We start from the raw sequence: 18,275 nt of genomic DNA, 5'->3' as shown, positions 1-18,275 counted from the left end.
CGGCAAGCAACCAATAGCTGCTTTCCATCCTCCCCTTTACCCGGCTTTGGATTAAAGATGGCGGATCAGAGTGAGACAGCAGCAGGCGATCGGTTGGGGGATGACGAGAATGGACATGGACATTGCAGCGACTGCGAGAACGAGGAAAAGCATAGCTTCAACCGGGGGTAACGTCCCAACCTAATGCCCCTGCCTTCCCGGTGTTTCGTTCTGAAGTGGCTCTAGTGCACTGTTCGCTGGGTCGTTATATGTCCCGCCTCTACCCCTTGCTGATTGGTTGATCTGATGGGGATCCCCTAGTGTGATTGGTTGATGCTGCCGTCGATCAAGGCTCAAGCTTGTGTTTCACTGCATATGTGCTAGTAAATGTCATTAATGATATAGATGAGGGAGGTCGGGGCTGCTGAGCAGGATCAGAGCCGGGAGGGATTATGTGCAGGACACCTGTGCTATCAGCAGAGCTGCCAGGTGATTATGCCCTATCCCTTGTGTCATCCATTGTGATCCAGGGCACAGGGATCTGATGGAAAGGTTCCAAATCTTCATGTTTCCATTCATTATACTCTGATGATCCACCATTATCTAACCAATATCCACTGAACAGCCTTAAAGGGGACCTCTACTACAACCGCTTGCCGTTGCTCAGTGGCTATAAGTGGCCGGTGATCCCAAGATATATCCTAGTATAGCGGGTAGATCGGCCCCTCCAGAATCGCGTCTGTTATGACCAAGTATGCAATCGAGATCTGACACATGGCACCTTCAGTATTTATTTTTTTTCCTCTTCTTCTTTTAGTAAAAATATTAGCCTTTGGACAGGTCTTAGACTCTCTTCTGAGACCGACATAAATCCATCAATACAGAGAAATTAGGGTGTATGCTTTTGTGGGTGACCTCTAACCAATGGGACCCCTATCAATACCAAGAACGAGGGTGCCCCTTCCTTACTGCCAGTGGAATGTGGTCACAGGTGCACGTTTGCTTGATTGTTGGCGGATTGCTGCAATTTTGTACACCGGCAATGATCAGGAATGAACTTTCTTTTTTGATAACATGTATAAAGGGAATTTATCATCACATCTTTACATATAGAAAATAGTATGGCTGTGTAGGTGCCAGATCCCCAATAAAGATTATACTTTTTTTTTTTTTTTTGCCGAGAACCGATGTGCCAGTCATTAGAAATCCAGTGTAGAAACAATATGCAAATCAGGATGAAAGTGCTCTAGGGGCGTGGCAATGCATTGGCCATTATGACAAGCCCCCAGTGCAATTTCTACCTGATTTGCATATAGTTTCTACCCTGAATTTCTCATGATTGACACATCTGTTCTCTACAGAAAAAAGGTATACCTTTTTATAGCGATACAAGCGGCTATACAGACGTAGCATGTTTTGACATATGGATGTGGTGACATGTTTGTTTCAAATAAAGCCCAATTAAGATATCCATAATATGTTTTCCAGATTCAACCAAAGTGCAGATGTAGCAGAACTGGGGATGTCACTGTACAATTTAATAACCCTGAGGTCATAGTATTCTAAGTTTATAGTATTATGGAAAAGTAGACCTCCCAATAACACTCAGCTCTGCTACATCTGTTAGTGTAATGAGCTTCACTGCAGAAGGATAAGAGATTATGACACCTGTCTTATTGTGATTATGTCTCATCTGTTATCCCGTATAACATTTCAGTCGCTGACCATGTTCAAGGGAACCTGTCTTGTTGAGAATGATATCTGATCTGCAGGCAGGATGTTATAGAGCAGAAGGAGCTGATCAGGTTGATAGACATTTATGTGGGAAAAGTTTCAGTAAAATTTAGCATTTTATTCAATAAAATCCCCGGTGTTTGTATGGATGAGTCCAGTGGGCGGTCCTACTCAGAGATTGATAGTCTGCCCTTACTGTGCATGCAGATATATCTGTCAATCACTAGTAGGACCGCCCACTGGACTCCTCTACATACAGACACCAGGGATTTCAATGAATAAAACACAAGTTATGCTGAATATTTTCCATCAAACCTATATATAATTCTGCTCAGCTTCTCCTTCTCTGTAACATGCCGTCCACAGATCAGACTGCATGTACAACATTACAGGTTCCTTTTATTAAGTATGACGGGGCTTTAGCACCACAGTGGGATGTCTTACATAGGATAATCCTACAATGAAAGAGGTTTTTACCATCTCCGACATTGATGCCATGTCCACAGGAATTGTGGTCAGAAAACAGTGGGGTCCCCCAACCCATGAGGGTATGCTCGGGGTATGGCTTGATATGCTGGAAATTCATGGCACTTTGGTTGTATTAATAATTTTTTTATACAAGCACCAACACAGACACAAACGTGTAAAGGTATAGCCTGATATCCGCTAAATAAAATCCTTGTAAGAGTTTCTGTAATTAAATCTTATTTAGGCTTCATTCAGACATCCGTTTATCTCACGTACGAGAGAAACGGACCTATTTATTTCGATCACAGTGTGGTCCGAGGGTTATCCGTTTTCCTGTGCGTGGAGAAATTAAAAAAAAAAAAAAAAAAAGTTTCTCCACCTAAAAATCAAACGTGTCCAAGGTTTTTCAGGTCTGCAAAAAATCAGACATGTGAATGGCCCCAAAGATTGTCACAAGTAGCAGTGCAATCCATGAAAAACACAGGTAGCACTCGTACATGAAAATTGGACGTCTGAATGAGGCCTTAATTGTTCTAGCTATATCTTTTACTGGGAAAGCTGGGTAACAACTAGTGGAAAATCAATTCCAGCTTTTCTGCTTGGGTAGGCCGCAGTACGCCATTACAGTGCCTTAGAAAACACACGAGGTAAAAAGGAAAAATGGTGAAAATGATGGGTTAGTAGGGAAGAGAAAAAATGGTCGCTATGGATAATGGCTCTTAGACCTGAGAAAATAGGGGACAGAACTGGAATGAGGCATTGCTAAGGAAGGCATAACATGGAGCCATTGTTCGTAGCAACCAAGGTGTGAGGAAAAGGAGGGCAGGAGTAAATGATGCCTTACTAGGGGAGGTAGAATATGGAGCCATTATCCATAGTAACCAAGGTGTGAGGAAAAGGAGATCGGAATAAAATGACAGGTTACTAGGGTAAGCGTGAGGTGGAGCTTTTATCCATAGCATCAAAGGCCTTGAGGGATAGGAGTAAAACAATGGGTTAATAGGCAAGTCATAACATGGAGTTTTTATACATAGCAACCAATCAAAGACCATGATAAGAGTTCTAATTTGGTTGATGTGATAGATGATCTCCGGTCGTTGTATCTTATTGATAGGATATAGCGGTATTGATGGATGCCCGCGGCTGGCACACTAGCTTCTCATAAACTCTTAGACATTCTATTCGCTGCCATTTTCATTCTCCCCACATCTTGCGTCTCTCCCTCTCCTGTGGTAGTTGCTGTCAGTGAATGGATTCTCCTCCCCCACTCATGTGGAAGCCACTGGTGGTTGTAGTATTTTTTATTTTTTTTTGTCACTGCCGTCCTTGTGACCTGCAGCGTGTTCGGGAGATAATGACACTTCCTGATACTTTTGTCCTTTGCACAAAGCAAGCGATTTCCAGCGCTTTACTGCTTCCTGTCATCACTTTTTTCATCTTGTGACTGGCGTGATCTGGGCTTGTAGCCTTTTCTGTGGTCTTTATTTTAAAACTAATCGGCAGCCACCCCTATATCATCCAAAATATAATATAACACGATAGAAACCCATATTAATTCTCTTTATAAGCCATTATAAATGTACCTGTGATCAACTGGTTGACTGTCCCTCCCCCAATTTTTTAAACATATGGCCCTGGCCCAAAACAGCTGACCCTCTCCATGTCTCTGGCACTGTCTCTGGCACTGTCTCACTGTGCATCTGTCACATGAAATGGGACTTTAAATAGGGCTCCATTCCACATCGCCGGCTCAGGGACTCTAATAGGATTAGCAGGTATGTCTGTGCCGGCCGTGGCCCAAGGCTGTGTCTTCATTACTCGTGTTGGCATCAGCCCAGTGAACATGGAGTTTATTTTATGATGCCCTGTGGATTTAGGTTTGACTTTTTTTTTTTTTTTTTGCTTTCCATATTTTAATCCTCCTAAATTATCACTAGGATACCCTTTCACAAAATGATCAGTCTGATTCTCACTGTTTGGAGGAAACTTCATCGGCTAAACTTGACAATATTTGCAAGATTGTATGCCAATCTAATGTGTAGGATTGGGCATGTTAAATTTCAACATGCTTGATCCGTTAAATTTATTCCATAGGGGATAAGCAAGTGCCAGCTATTTCCGCTCTCCCTATTGAAAATTCATGTATCCTCAGCCAAAGAGTATTAACAATAGCTGTTGGCTGGCCTAGCTATAAAGTGCATATGTTTAGTCAATTAAAACTCGAACGTTCGTGATTAATTTTTTTTTTCTCTTTTTGCTGTTTTCTAGGGAAGTCGATGACCCTGGAGTCAAGAAAAAGAAGAAACAGAAACGCAAGAAAGATAAGGGAGGAGATAAGTTGGATGCCGACGCTCCGGTGAGGATATTGGGATTATTTTTTCCTGTGCCTTACTTTAAACCATGTAGATCAGTGGTAAAGGGGGCAACTACTGTATAAAAAAGTTTCATTTCCCATGATACCGGTGCTTCCATTGCTATTATTGGTCTGAGAATATATGTTTTTAAATAACCAACCGTTTACAGCAGTGCTGTAAAGTGCTAAACCAAGAAAAGACTGATGAAGGCTCTAGTCTGTTGCAAATGGGTTAAAATGCAGGCAACAATAGATCTTCCCATGTATTAATATAGCCCCTTCAGATAGGCAGAGGACAGGAACTCTGGTGCCATCTGTTGCGGTACTAATGTTTGCAGTTAGTATTGGCCATCATTTTCTTTAGTTTTTTTTTTTTTTTTTTTTTTTTTTTTTTAATTCTTACTTCTTATTAAGGTGACCACTCTTCCTGCTGAAAAGATCCAGGAGATCCAAAAGGCCATTGAGTTATTTTCAGTGGGACAGGGCCCAGCAAAAACCATGGAGGAGGCTAGCAAAAGAAGCTACCAGTTTTGGGACACACAACCGGTACCCAAGCTAGGTGAGAACACTGAACATGAATGATCCCTGTAGGACTTGTGTGCAGTACACATCCACGAGGCCCGCTCTCCTACTTTTTTGTAATGGTCCTGCTTCTCCACAGGAGATGTGGTGAATTCACATGGCCCCATTGAGCCAGACAAAGACAACATCCGCCAGGAGCCATACAGCCTTCCACATGGTTTCACCTGGGACGCTCTAGATTTAGGTGATAGAGCAGTGGTAAGTACATCTGCTATTACTTATCTGCCCCTTCTCCACTCCAGCTACATAAAGGTGGGTTTACACCACCCGACTTGCAGCATTACACAACCACAGATCTGTAAAATTTTACCAAATGACTATAGTTTAATAGTGTTTTTATGCAGGCAGACCGCTCTTAACGATATGCACTGTAATTGATCGTTCAGTGCGCATAGTCGGCCATTGTTCTCGACAGCGCGAGTCCTGTTGACAAAGGACTATGCACAGACAAGTGGTTTTCTTTCATTGAATGATCAGCAATGGGTTTAGACTGCTGATTACCACTTGATAATCTTACATTGTAAATGGCTGTTAAACGACCACAGATCCACAATCACTTAATAGCCTGTTTTAGACAGGCCGACCGCACCTCCATTTGCATAGAACGATCGTTAATATGATCTTTGTGTGCCCTTAGAGCATTATGTTCTTGGCTTAACATGTCCTATTTACACAGGACAATGTGCTGCCGAGAACGATGATTTTTAAGCAAGCTTAAAAATCCTTTCACCCAACAAACAAAAATTTTGTTCGGTTGTTGGGTAATTGCTGTCTGTTTAGACAGGCTAATAATCGGGAAATGAGTGTGGCTGATTGTATAGGCAAATATAGATGTCTAGTTATTACGAGTGATCTCGCCATCAGCAGGACAGATTAAACTAGCCAAAAAAAGGGAAAAAAATGTTAAACCGAATCTGCTAGAACAGAGTGACAAAAGATCAGCCACATTCAACTAGTCATGCCATAAAGGTGTATTATCAGCTGGAAATGGCTAAAAAATTCCAGCATGACAGATCAAATTTGTATGCCTTAGCGTGAATGGACGTACCCCTATATCCATACTAGATTCAACATGTGGGATACCGATGAGTTACCATTGAAAGTGGGAACCGCTGCGGATGGCTATCATCGCAGCTATCTTGGTACTTCTGTGAAGCCCAACCCATCAATTACAATGTATCAGCAATAGATATTGCAGTATCTAAAACAAGCCATGAAAGGGTCGCAGGTTCACTAGGAGGACTAAAAAATAGCAAATTTAGAACATGTAAAAATTCCCATCAACCTCCTTTTCTAGTTTCAAAATAAACATATTTGCCATCTCTGCTTTCATAAAAATCTATCAAAATGTAAAAGTACTTTACACCTAAGAATAAAATTCATAAAGAAAGTTGGGGGGGAACCAAATGTCATTTGGTGCAGCGACTGAAAGTACAAATCTTAAAAAATGCAATAAAAAGCAATCAAAATATTGTATGTACCCAAAATTATTATCAATAAAAACACCAGCTCGCCACGCAAAAAAACAAGTCCTCACATAGGTGTACTGCCACAAAAATAAAGAGTCTCTGAAAATGGCCATAAAACTATTTTCTCTGGCACTTGATTGGTGTATGCTGCTGCTCCAGACCTGTATCTGCCTCCTACGTGACACTAACCTAAACTGAGTAGCTTTGTGCAGGTAGGCGTATGTAGCCTGCAGAAGAGGAGCAAACCCATGGTTTCCCAAACCCCCCCCCATGAAGGCTACGAGAAAGGGATATTACAGAAAGTCATAAAAATCCTCTTTTTACTCGGTAATTTTTTTTTTTTGCTATCACTGTAAGTGTACAGAAGTGTCACTTTTACCATTCATTGAATGACGTAAAAAAATCCAATAAACAATGTCAGAATTGCATTTTTTTTTCATTTAATAGTTAATACAGTTGAGAAAAAAAACTTGTCCATCAAGTTCAACTAGTGGCTGGGAAAGAGTAAACGTACAGTGGGGGAAATAAGTATTTGATCCTCTGCTGTTTTTGTAAATTTGACCACTGACAAAGACATGAATAGTCTATCATTTTAAGAGTAGGTTAATTTTAACATTGAGAGATAGAATGTCCAAAAAAAATCAAGAAAATCACATTGTATAAATTTAGATAGATTTTTTGCATTTTGCAGTGAGAAATAAGTATTTGATTCCATACAAACTATTATGAGTTCTGGCTCCTACAGACCAGTTAGACTCTCCTAATCAACTCGTTACCTACATTAAAGACAGCTGTCTTACATAGTCACCTGTATAAAAGACTCATGTCCACATACTCAATCAGTCAGGCTCTAACCTCTACAACATGGGCAAGACCAAAGAGCTGTCTAAAGGATGTCAGGGACAAGATCATAGACCTGCACAAAGCTGAAATGGGCTACAGAACCATAAGTAAGACGCTGGGTGAGAAGGAGACAACTGTTGGTGCAATAGTAAGAAAATGGAAGAAATACAAAATGACTGTCAATCGACATCGATCTGGTGCACCATGCAAAATCTCACCTCGTGGGGTATCCTTGATCATGAGGAAGGTGAGAGATCAGCCTAAAACTACACAGGGGGAACTTGTTAATGATCTCAAGGCAGGTGGGACCACAGTCACCAAGAAAACCATTGGTAACACATTACACCTTAAAGGTTTAAAATCCTGTAGTGCCCGCAAAGTCCCCCTGCTCAAGAATGCACATGTCCATGCCCGTCTGAAGTTTGCCAATGAACACCTGGATGATTTTGTGAGTTATTGGGAGTAGGTGCTGTGGTCAGATGAGACAAAAATTGAGCTCTTTGGCATTAACTCAACTCGCCGTGTTTGGAGGAAGAAGGAGGAGTACAACCCTAAGAACATCGTCCCAACCATGAAGCATGGTGGGAGAAACATTATACTTTGGGTGTGCTTTTCTGCAAAGGGGACATGACGACTGCACCGTACTGAAGGGAAGATGGATGGGTCATGTATTGTGAGATTTTGGCCAACAACCTCCTTCCCTCTGTAAGAGAATGATCCAAAACATACAGCCAAGGCAACAAAGGAGTGGCTCAAAAAAGAAGCACATTAAGGTGATGGAGTGACCTAGTGGCCAGACCTTAATCCCATAGAAAATTTATGGAGGGAAGCAATCTATCCTAAAGGAGCACATTTTTCCCTCCTGATTCCGAGTGAAAATTTGATAGATTAGCGTTCAGAACAAGAATTTTATACATTTAGGCTATGTGCCCACGATGCAGAAATGAAGCAGAAAATTTCTGCAGCATTTCTGCAACTCCCTGGCAGAAAAAACGCATGCGGATTGTACATGCGTTTTTCCTGCGAAATACATGCGGAAAAGCATGTGAATAAGCATGTGGATTGACAAGCGCTTTAGCATCACTTGGAAAGTGCTTGACAACTCGGTCACACTATATAAATCCATGCAAACAGCATGGATTTATATAGTGTGACCAGAGAGAATGGTTAAAAATAAAAAATAAACCTATACTTGCCTTCCGATGGCCCGGCGTGTGTTGCTGCGCTCCTTCCTGGCTGCCAGCTGATCGCGGGACACTGCTCTGAAAGACCTGCCGAAACATGACTGTGACGTTACCACCGGTCCTTCAGTCCTGCCCGCAAGCACAGGGAAGGAGTCCGGGAGCCGTCGGAAGGTGAATATAATCTTTATTTTTTATTTTATTCTTGTTTTTACAGTTTCTATGGTACCTGGGTGTGAATGAGAGTCTTCTCTTCTCCACACTCGGGTACCATCCGCACATTAGAACGCGCCAATTACGCAAGTACAGATGCAGTCTTGCGGAATTGGCGCGTTCTAATGCAAGTCAATGGCGGCGAAAACGCAGCACTTCCGCAAAATAATTGGTAGTGCTGCGTATTTTTCCGCAATGATAATCCGCAGCGTAAATTTCCGCTGCATGTGCACAGCACATGCGGATTATCATTGGGGAACATTGCTGCCCTTCTACCATGCGTTTTTAATGCATTTCCGCAGCTGCAAAAACGCTGCGGAAATGCATTAAAAATGCATCATGGGCACACAGCCTAACTTACTTTTTTTTTTTTTTTGTTGTTGTAGAAAATACGTATCTAAGCCTTTGTTAGAAACCATAAGTTGTGACCAGGTTGTGTGGTAGACTATTCCACAGATTAATAGTTCTCATGCTAAAGAAACCTTGTCTTCTATGGAGGTTAATTCTATTTTTTTTTTTTTTTTTTGCCTTCTTGTCTTCTGAAGGTCTTCTACCTGAAACTGATTTTGACCATAGCTTTTGAGGCATTTATGTATTTGTACAAGTTAATCATGTCTCTCTGTAGACATCTCTGCCCAAGACTACCGTATAAGCAGAGTTTTGCAGCACATTATTTGTGCTTAAAAAGCCCCTATCGGCTTATACTCGAGTATATAGAAATTCCGGTGGTGGATAATGGTGGGGGGGGGTGTTGCGGCGGCTTAGGAGCGGGGCACACGCAGTAGCCAGCTGCTGCAGCTAGGTACCACGTGTACCCGCTGCTAAAGGGGAAATGAATATTCCCTCTTCTCCACTCCCATGGGCGTGGAGAGGAATGAATATTCATTCTCTTTAGTAGCGGGCACAGAGGAGCACTGTGCTGCAACTCCTGCTGACAGTTCCCGCTACTAAAGAGAAAGCATATTCACTCTTCTCCACACACATAGTCCCGGCGTGGAGAGGAGCGAATATGCCGGCAGCTCACATCAGCGTCTGAGGGTGCGTGGCAGTGAAGCCATGCACTTCTCAGATGCTGACATGAGCTGCTGCAGCAGAACAGGACGCAGTGCTGGAGCAGAGGTGAAGAAGGAAGGTGAGTATAAGTGTTTATTTTATGTGTGCAGTGATGGGGCTATGCATACCAGGATTGGGGGATGAGGGTGCCATGCATACCATGATTAGGAAACTTACCAGTAGCTGCTGCACTTCCCACCCTAGGCTTATACTCGAGTTCAAGTCAATAAGTTTTCCCAGTTTTTTTGGTGTAAAATTAGGTACCTCGGCTTATACTTGAGTGTATACGCTAAAAGTGATACATTGTTGAATTCAGCTTCTCTTTGTCTACATTATGCTGCTCTTAGATAAGGTAGCAAAAACCTAACAGACTCCCTTTAAAGGGGTTGTACACTACTTTTATATTACCCCTCCAATGTATCTCCTCTCACCCCCCACCCCGGGCCCCTAGGGCTTTTTGTAAATACCTTATGTTGCAGATAATGCATGTGAGCGGTGCTATCGGTGGTCGCTCACAGGCATCACGTGACACACATCCGCTGATGTCGCGACAAGTGTGGGCTTGTTTACCCCCCCCCCGCGTCACACCCGGCATCCGCCGCGCGCTCTGCCTCTCCCCATTCATTGGGAAAAGCGCGCGGTGGATGCTGGGTGTGATGCAGGGGGTAACCCCGCCCACAACCTAGCAGCCACCCCTGGGACCCCAGTGCGGAGTCACGCTTCCCTTGTCGTGACGTCAGCGCGGGGTCACATGATGCCTGTGAGCGGCTACCGATAGCGCCGCTCACAGGTAGTATCTGCAACATAAGGTATTTACAAAAAGTCTTAGGGGCCCCGGGGGCATACATCGGGGGGGGTAATATAAAGTAGTGTACAACTTCTTTAAGGAGTTAATAGCAACTGTAACAATAATTTGCAAATGATGGTCAGCTGCTTCAGGCAATATTTCCCTTATGTGTATGGGCAGTGCAGGGGGCATACAATGTGTCCTGTGCACCTATTGTGACTGGTTACTACTTGGCACCCACAGTTAAAAGAATTGTACACTCTGCTGAATGAGAACTACGTGGAGGATGACGATAACATGTTTCGATTTGACTACTCACCGGAGTTCCTGTTGTGGTGAGTTTTTCCTCTCCTGTATCTTCATTGCTATCTCTTTTCCTTATATTGAAAATTATTTGTGTGATTTCTGTCTGGCAGGGCACTTAGACCTCCTGGCTGGCTGCCACAGTGGCATTGTGGGGTGAGAGTTATCTCAAGCAAAAAATTAGTGGGATTTATCAGTGCCATCCCAGCTACCATGAAAATCTATGAACTGTAAGTACCTGCAGATTAACACCTGAATGACTGGGCTTGTGTCGCACTTCATTCTAGAATAAGAGCTGGGATTTCAGGGGTGTTCCTATGTTGTAATTGGGATTATTGTTAGGATATGCCATAATATTTGGATTGGAGGGAATCTGACCTTCCCCAATAATTGTAGGGTTTTATAAGGAAAGGAGCCCTTCTACAGTTCTCCTTATCAGCACTCCAGGTCACCCGGGAACTCGTACCACAAAACTGGCGTATTTCCCTGCACATCTGGGGACTGAGCAAGCAAGCTTCGGTGTGGCATCAGGCATTTAACAGTTACCATGACAATTGGACCACCCTGTCTGACAACCGAATTTAATTTCTTGCCCTTGTTTGCACATTTTGGAAGGAGATACAGATTTTCTTATCGTGTCACTTGAATTGGTTAACTACTTGGACAACTTTCCTCTCACTTCTCATTTAACTCTCTCTTCGACAACCAACAATCTGGCTTCCGCCCCCACCATTCCACCAAAACTGCCCTTACCACAATCACCAATGACTTACTTACAGCCAAAGCTAACAGACAATTCTCTGTACTCCTTCTTGACCTGTCCTCTGTCTTCGACACAGTTGACCACTGCCTCCTACCAGGGCTGTGGAGTCGGTAAGCCAAACTTACGACTCCACGACTCCGACTCCCTCATACATGGCTCATGTTTAAGTGATAAATTTACTGTAGCACAGATTAATCTCCGCTAAAAGTCTAGACCCTTAGATCAGGAATAGGACAAACATTTATAGGACATTTCAGAACTTTCCCAACTTTATGAAAAAATATTCCCCACAAACTGCATTGAACTACTGTACCCAATTTATTATATATTTTAGGAGTCGGTCCATTTTATACCGACTCCACCAAAATGGACTCCGTCTCCACGACTCCAACTCCACATCCCTGCTTCCTACTACATATACGGTCTTCCTTTGGCGTCAAAGACCTTGCCCTATCTTGGATCTCCTCATACCTTTCCAACTGCACATTTAGTGTCTTCCAATCCCACACTACCTCCTCATTGCGCCCCCTTTCTGTTGGAGTCCCTCAAGGCTCTGTCCTAGGACCCCTACTCTTCTCAATCTATACCCTTGGCCTGGGACAGCTCATAAAATCCCTTTGCTTCCAGTACCATCTGTACGCTGATGACACCCAGATGTCACCTCTCTACTGTGCAGAATCCCAGCATGTCTAGCAGCCATATCCTCCTTCTCCTCCCGCTTCCTCAAGCTCAACGTGGACAAAACTGAACTCATCATCTTTCCTCCTTCTCGCATATCTTCCCCACCTGATCTTTCTATCACAATAAATGACATCACACTTTCCCCTGTACCGGCAATTGACTGCCTCGGAGTAACCCTTGACTCTACCCTGTCCTTCAAACCCCACATCCAAGCTCTCGCCACCTCCTGTCGCCTCCAGCTCAAAAATATTTCCAGAATCCGTCTCCCACCTTGATTACTGCAACACCCTCCTCTGTGGCCTACCTGCTAACACTCTCGCACCTCTCCAGTCCATCCTTAACTCTAACTCTGCTGCGCGATTAGTTCATCTCTTGCCTCGTTGCTCCTCTGCTACCCCCCTTTTCAAATCCTTTCACTGGCTCCCAATTGCCCAGCGTTCAAACTACTAACACTGACCTACAAAGCCATCCATAACCTTTCTCCTCCGTACATCTCTGAACTAATCTCCCGATATATTCCCTTACGTAATCTCCGGTCCTCCCAAGACCTCCTTCTCTCCTCCACACTTATTCGTTCCTCACCCAATCGCCTCCAAGATTTCTCCCGAATATCCCCCATCCTATGGAATTCTGTGCCCCAACACGTCCGATTATCCGGGCAGGGTCCTCTTCCCCCTGTACCAGTCTATCATTGTTAGTTTGTTTACTGTAAGTGATATCTGTATTTGATATGTAACCCCTTCTTATGTACAGCACCATAGAATCAATGGCGCTATATAAATAAATAACTACTTGGACAACCCCTTCTTAAATTTCCTCCTGCACAGCGCCATCCTAGCAATGCTGGCACTCGCGCTGACCAGCCACATTCTTTACTGTTTTGTCAGAGCAGATGTCCGCTCTGCCAGAATATTGATGAGCAGCAGGCCGTCAGCAAACGCAGATGGGCTGCAGCACTTGCATGACATAATGTCACGCAAGCACTGGGAGACCCTTCTCCAGTATCGCTAGAATGGAACTGCTGCTGAGGTGAGTATAAGCTTTTTTTTTTTTTTTTTTTCTTTTCTTCTTTTCTGGGGGACCCTGACATTTAAGAAGGGATTGTCCAAGTCGTTGACAAACATTTAAAGGGAACCTGTCACCAGTTTTATCCTATATGAACTAAAACTATGAGCTTATTCAGCACCTGTATTCCATAAATGCTTATATAACCCCCTGACTCCCCTTGTATACCCCCCCCCCAAAAACCTTTTTTAGGTTGTCCTGCGCTGTATGGTAATTGGGTCGGTGCGGTCCGATGGGCGTGGTTTAGGGCCTCTCCATCCCTCGCTCGCCGTCCCCCTTCTTTAATTGAGGTGGCCGACACCTTATGTCATCCACATTGCCTTGCGAAATCTTGTGTCCTTGCACAGAAATCACTGCACGCGCCTGCGCATTATGCTTTTCCCAACTGCGGGCACAGCCAAAAACAAGTGCGCATTCACCCACTGTAGGGCAAGGCACCCATCCAATTACCATGCAGCGAGGGATAACCTAAAAAGGTTATTGAGTGCTATATAAGAGGGAGGAGTCAGGGGTTATATAAGTATTTATGGAATGCAACACAGGCGCTGGATATGGTCCTACATTTAGTTCATATAGAACAAAACTGGTGACAGGTTTCCTTTAATGATGTCACATGCTATTGTTTTGTTTTGCATCATTTTATATATTGTTCATCCAGCATATATTTATCTTACATGTGAAGATCTTTAGATTTTCTGAAACATTTCCTTCTATTTCGAACCAGAACCAAGAAAATGGTTGAGATCAATTTCCTTTGTGTTCACAAAAAGTTGCGTTCTAAGAGAGTTGCTCCCGTTCTGATCCGTGAGATCACCCGTCGAGTCCACATGGAGGGGATCTTCCAAGCAGTGTACACAGCAGGGGTAGTTCTTCCCAAGCCAGTAGGCACATGCAGGTATGTCTATTTTTTTGCATTAACTGCTTAGTTGTGTATATGTGTGCGCTGTGTGCATATGTATGTTATTTACATTCTCTTGAACAAATGGGTATTAATAAGGTCCATTCTCTTCTCTGTGGCTTTTAAGAAACTCCACAGCTAGTAAGGCTTTTTACTTGGCCACTATACTGCTAAAGGAATGATTAACATAAGTGACCTATCCATAAAATAGACAGTCAATATCAGATCGATGGGAGTTGTACTGTATGGAATTAGACTCCTAACACCCCTACCAATCAGCTGATGGATTATGGTGCCCCGAACTGGCACAGTTATGTATATTGTCTAGAAGTTGCAAATAGTACTGCATCTCTCATGAAAGTACTATTCAGGGCCCACAACACCACACCATGTTTTGGCATGCCACAGTCCCTTTAATTGGGTAATCACACAGGTTCCAGGAGTCAGACAATCATCAATCTGATATTGGTGGCCTATCCTTCAGATAGGTCCTCAGCATTAATGTCCCGACATACTAAAACTCATTCTGCCCTGTGCTAGGCCTAAGGTGGCATATAATGAAGGAGTTTCTATGCTTGTTTTCTGCACCAACCTCAGGGTCTGCACTAGCCTTAACATTTTAATGGAGATGGGCATTGCTTTTTGGTGATGAGGATGAATTGGAGAGAATTAGACTTTAAAATCTTCTGTGGTGTGCAGGTCAGGCAACTTCTTATGGTGATCCAGGGTTGGAAGAAGAGGTTGAGGGAGGAAAGGGGACCTAGCAGTTGTGAGAGAATGCAAGAAGTGATGGTAGATGACATGTATCTGAGAAGACTATTTTATTATGAAATGATTTCCCTTAGTATTACAGGGTCACAGATTTTAGTTCCATTGTACGAAAGTGAACTCGAGATCTTGAAAGATTTGTTTCTCATGAGCGATACCAGCTATGAGGGGAAGACTGTATGATTCTGTACAGCATCTGAATGATAAAGCTTTGTGCTTACATCTGCAGGATGTAGGGCGAACTCATTAGTTTCGCTGTTTTTTTTTGTTTTGCCAAGTTGCTGGTCTATTGCATACAATGGGAGAATCAAATAGTCATGTTTCTCCCCTCAATTTGCATTAATGGATTCACAAACTTCTTTATATATTGAACTTGTAATAGTATGTCCCCATGTGTTCTGCAGACCAACTAAAGGTAGAGGACATTGCTGTTTCTAAAGGGTTGTTTTGTTATAAGGAGTACACAACAGCTGTAAAGGGTTAACCTGAGTCTTACTACATACTGTACAGAGCCAGCAGCAGTCAAGTATAGAGAAGCTTGTAAGACTTGCCTATACTGCTGCTTCTAACCACCACCTCATATCGCTCTATAATATACTGGAATGTGAGTGTTTACATGCGGCAGTGTCTCTGCCTCCCACCATAAAATGGGATGTTTAACCTCAACAGGAGGAAGTCTCACACAGCTGTCAAAATAGTGAGACAGTGGAGAGCTTTTAATTTTCCTAATTACATTTGGTACTGTTTTATTTTATGAGATTTTCCAGGAGGTGATGGTTTATTTTTAATGAGTCTTTGTTCTCTGATCTTCAGGTACTGGCACAGATCGCTAAATCCTCGGAAGCTGATAGAGGTCAAATTCTCTCACCTGAGCCGTAACATGACCATGCAGAGGACTATGAAGTTATATCGGCTGCCTGAAGTAAGCAGGGTTTGAAGATTTCAGTGTAATCGCAATGCACACATGACATCCCACGAGCCTTCTTATATCCAATGTAGGAGGCTGTAGGACATTGGATTGCCCATAGTGGATTTTGTGTTCTAAATGTTATGTTTGTTCAAAGGCTCCTAAAACAGCCGGTCTGAAGCCTATGGAAATCCATCACATCCCAGCTGTGCACAAACTTCTAACCAGTTACCTATCCCAGTTTAATCTGGCTCCAGTTATGGATGAAGAGGAGGTCCAGCATTGGCTGCTTCCACAGGAGAACATCATAGACACTTTCATTGTAGAGGTAAAGTGGACATACTGCACCCGTCTCCTGCTGACTGGGTGGGTTGCTCACCATGTAATGACCAATGTGTTTTCTATCTGTAGACACCAAAAGGAGACATCACTGACTTCATCAGCTTCTACACATTGCCCTCAACCATCATGAATCATCCTACACACAAAAGTCTGAAAGCTGCATACTCCTTCTACAACGTCCACACCAAGGCACCTCTAGTCGACCTCATGACTGATGCTCTCATATTGGCGAAGACTGTGAGTTTTGGCGGTGTCAAAAAGTTATGGGCTTGGGGGGGGGGGGGGGGAGTCTGTAGTGACCTCTATGCAGAACGTAATGCAGTTCTCATCTCTACTTACTCGCAGAAAGGATTTGATGTTTTCAATGCCCTGGATCTTATGGAGAACAAAACCTTCCTTGAGAAACTGAAATTTGGGATTGGAGATGGGAACCTTCAGTATTACCTGTATAATTGGAAGTGCCCCAGCATGGGCCCGGAGAAGGTACCGTAATATTAACCACTGTGAGATGCTTGGCCTGTAACATAGGGTTGTGATGCCTTCTGTGTCTTTTCTGCAAAGAAGTTATGATTTAACCCTTTTTCTCTCTTCTAATCTTAGGTCGGTCTGGTTTTACAGTAATTGCTCTCATCCCTTGTATCTGAAGGGAACAGGGTGTATACTGAGCCGCCAGCTGCTCATCATGCCAGAGGTTGGACACCCAAGAGAGCAGCCCCAAGAAGGAGCGCAGGATTTGTGGGCGCTGCTCTCGAGCACATCATGCTGATGTAATGTGGGAGGGAGGCTTCAGGTTCACGGAAGTACAATGCAGGGAGCTTTCTCTAGCCTGGCTTTGACTTAAGGATATTTCAGGGTTTTCTCTTCTCCCTTCCTACGGCTGTGAATATAAAATTGCGACCACTCTTCCCTTCCTGCTGCCATTCGGATTGAATCGGAGTTGTGGCTGAATATTAAAGTATATATTATATATATCTGTGACTTGATGCTTCATTTTTTTTTTTTTGTTATGCTTTTATGGTATTCTTAAGGTTAAAAGTAATCGCTCACATCAGCTCATTGGCCAGAGAAAATAGGTTGTTCTCAACGTATCTTCCAGATTCTGACAAGTTCTCTGGACAACCTAATGTCTATGGACACTGCAGATAAAAACCTTAAAATCTCTGGTGGCATAGGACAAGTGAAAGTTATCTGGCAGCTTCTTATCTCCTCCGATTCAATTAGTATGTCTGTTATGGGGATTATGAAAAAGATAGGCTGACCCTACATATGCTCCATGTCGGCTAAAAGGTAAGACTTGTGGAGTGTATGGTCCGATTTTGACTAAAATGGAAACTGATATGTAAATGTGGCACAAGACCGGAGTCGCACATCTGTTTGTCTATGAGGCTTTGAATCTCGGATAAAGAGACCCACGCTGGTCCGCGTTCAGACCCCGATAGGGTCTGTGCACACATTGCAATTTTGTCGTTCTTTTCTGCGCAAATTTGTCACAACCTGAAGAATTTCCTAGTGCCAGCAAAGTGAAGGTCTCATGCACACGTTGCTTATTGTTTCCTTGCAGATTTAAAGCTGGAGCAAGATAATACTTTTAGCATTTTTGCTGCAGATTTCAACCATACTAATAAATAAGGGAAAAACGCATGCAAAAAAAAAAGTGTCAAAATTGCATGTATTTTTCTGCCGTGTTTTTCCTGCCACCACATCAGTATTTGCAGCAGATTTTTCGGCTGCATTCACATGTTCATGTACTCTCGTGGTTCTCCTGACCTGAACTCAACAACCTCATGGCCAAATATGTCACGGTACAAACCAGGTCATGCTGGGAGTTGTGGTGGTTTCACAACAAAAATTAAAAATCCCATCATTTACTCAGTAACCAGAGACAA

General features: G+C 43.2%; 1 protein-coding gene across 2 annotated transcripts; it reads left to right on the top strand.

Annotated features, from left to right (window-relative positions):
• NMT1 (N-myristoyltransferase 1) lies at positions 1-17,360 on the top strand. Of its 2 annotated transcripts, none has more exons than XM_073683183.1 (12): positions 1-167; positions 4,450-4,537; positions 4,973-5,093; positions 5,196-5,314; positions 10,906-10,997; positions 11,079-11,195; positions 14,199-14,369; positions 15,954-16,062; positions 16,205-16,375; positions 16,459-16,626; positions 16,735-16,872; positions 16,990-17,360. In XM_073683183.1, exons 1-12 carry the CDS (start codon positions 58-60, stop codon positions 17,008-17,010), a joined length of 1,425 nt encoding a protein of 474 aa, XP_073539284.1. In that variant the 5' UTR covers positions 1-57; the 3' UTR covers positions 17,011-17,360. The 2 variants fall into 2 exon arrangements, with proteins under 2 accessions (XP_073539284.1, XP_073539283.1); XM_073683182.1 differs by having other exon boundaries at positions 4,949-5,093.
• Positions 17,361-18,275: the final 915 nt, after the last annotated feature.

Source organism: Phyllobates terribilis, unplaced genomic scaffold (assembly GCF_046119375.1).
Source record: "Phyllobates terribilis strain yellow unplaced genomic scaffold, ASM4611937v1 Scaffold_5__5_contigs__length_657084704, whole genome shotgun sequence".
NCBI classification, from domain to species: Eukaryota; Metazoa; Chordata; class Amphibia; order Anura; family Dendrobatidae; genus Phyllobates; species Phyllobates terribilis.
The sequence above is the reverse complement of the archived record's forward strand: the minus strand, read 5'-3'. Positions and strand labels throughout refer to the sequence as shown.

What these genes read in the sequence shown, in the direction of transcription:
- NMT1 (XM_073683182.1), top strand. Translation starts at nt 58, where the DNA reads ATGGCGGATCAGAGTGAGACAGCAGCAGGCGATCGGTTGGGGGATGAC. An exon ending in ACAACCGGTACCCAAGCTAG is followed by an intron (nt 5,094 to 5,195) that starts GTGAGAACACTG and finishes GCTTCTCCACAG; the next exon opens with GAGATGTGGTGAATTCACAT. An exon ending in ATTTAGGTGATAGAGCAGTG is followed by an intron (nt 5,315 to 10,905) that starts GTAAGTACATCT and finishes TGGCACCCACAG; the next exon opens with TTAAAAGAATTGTACACTCT.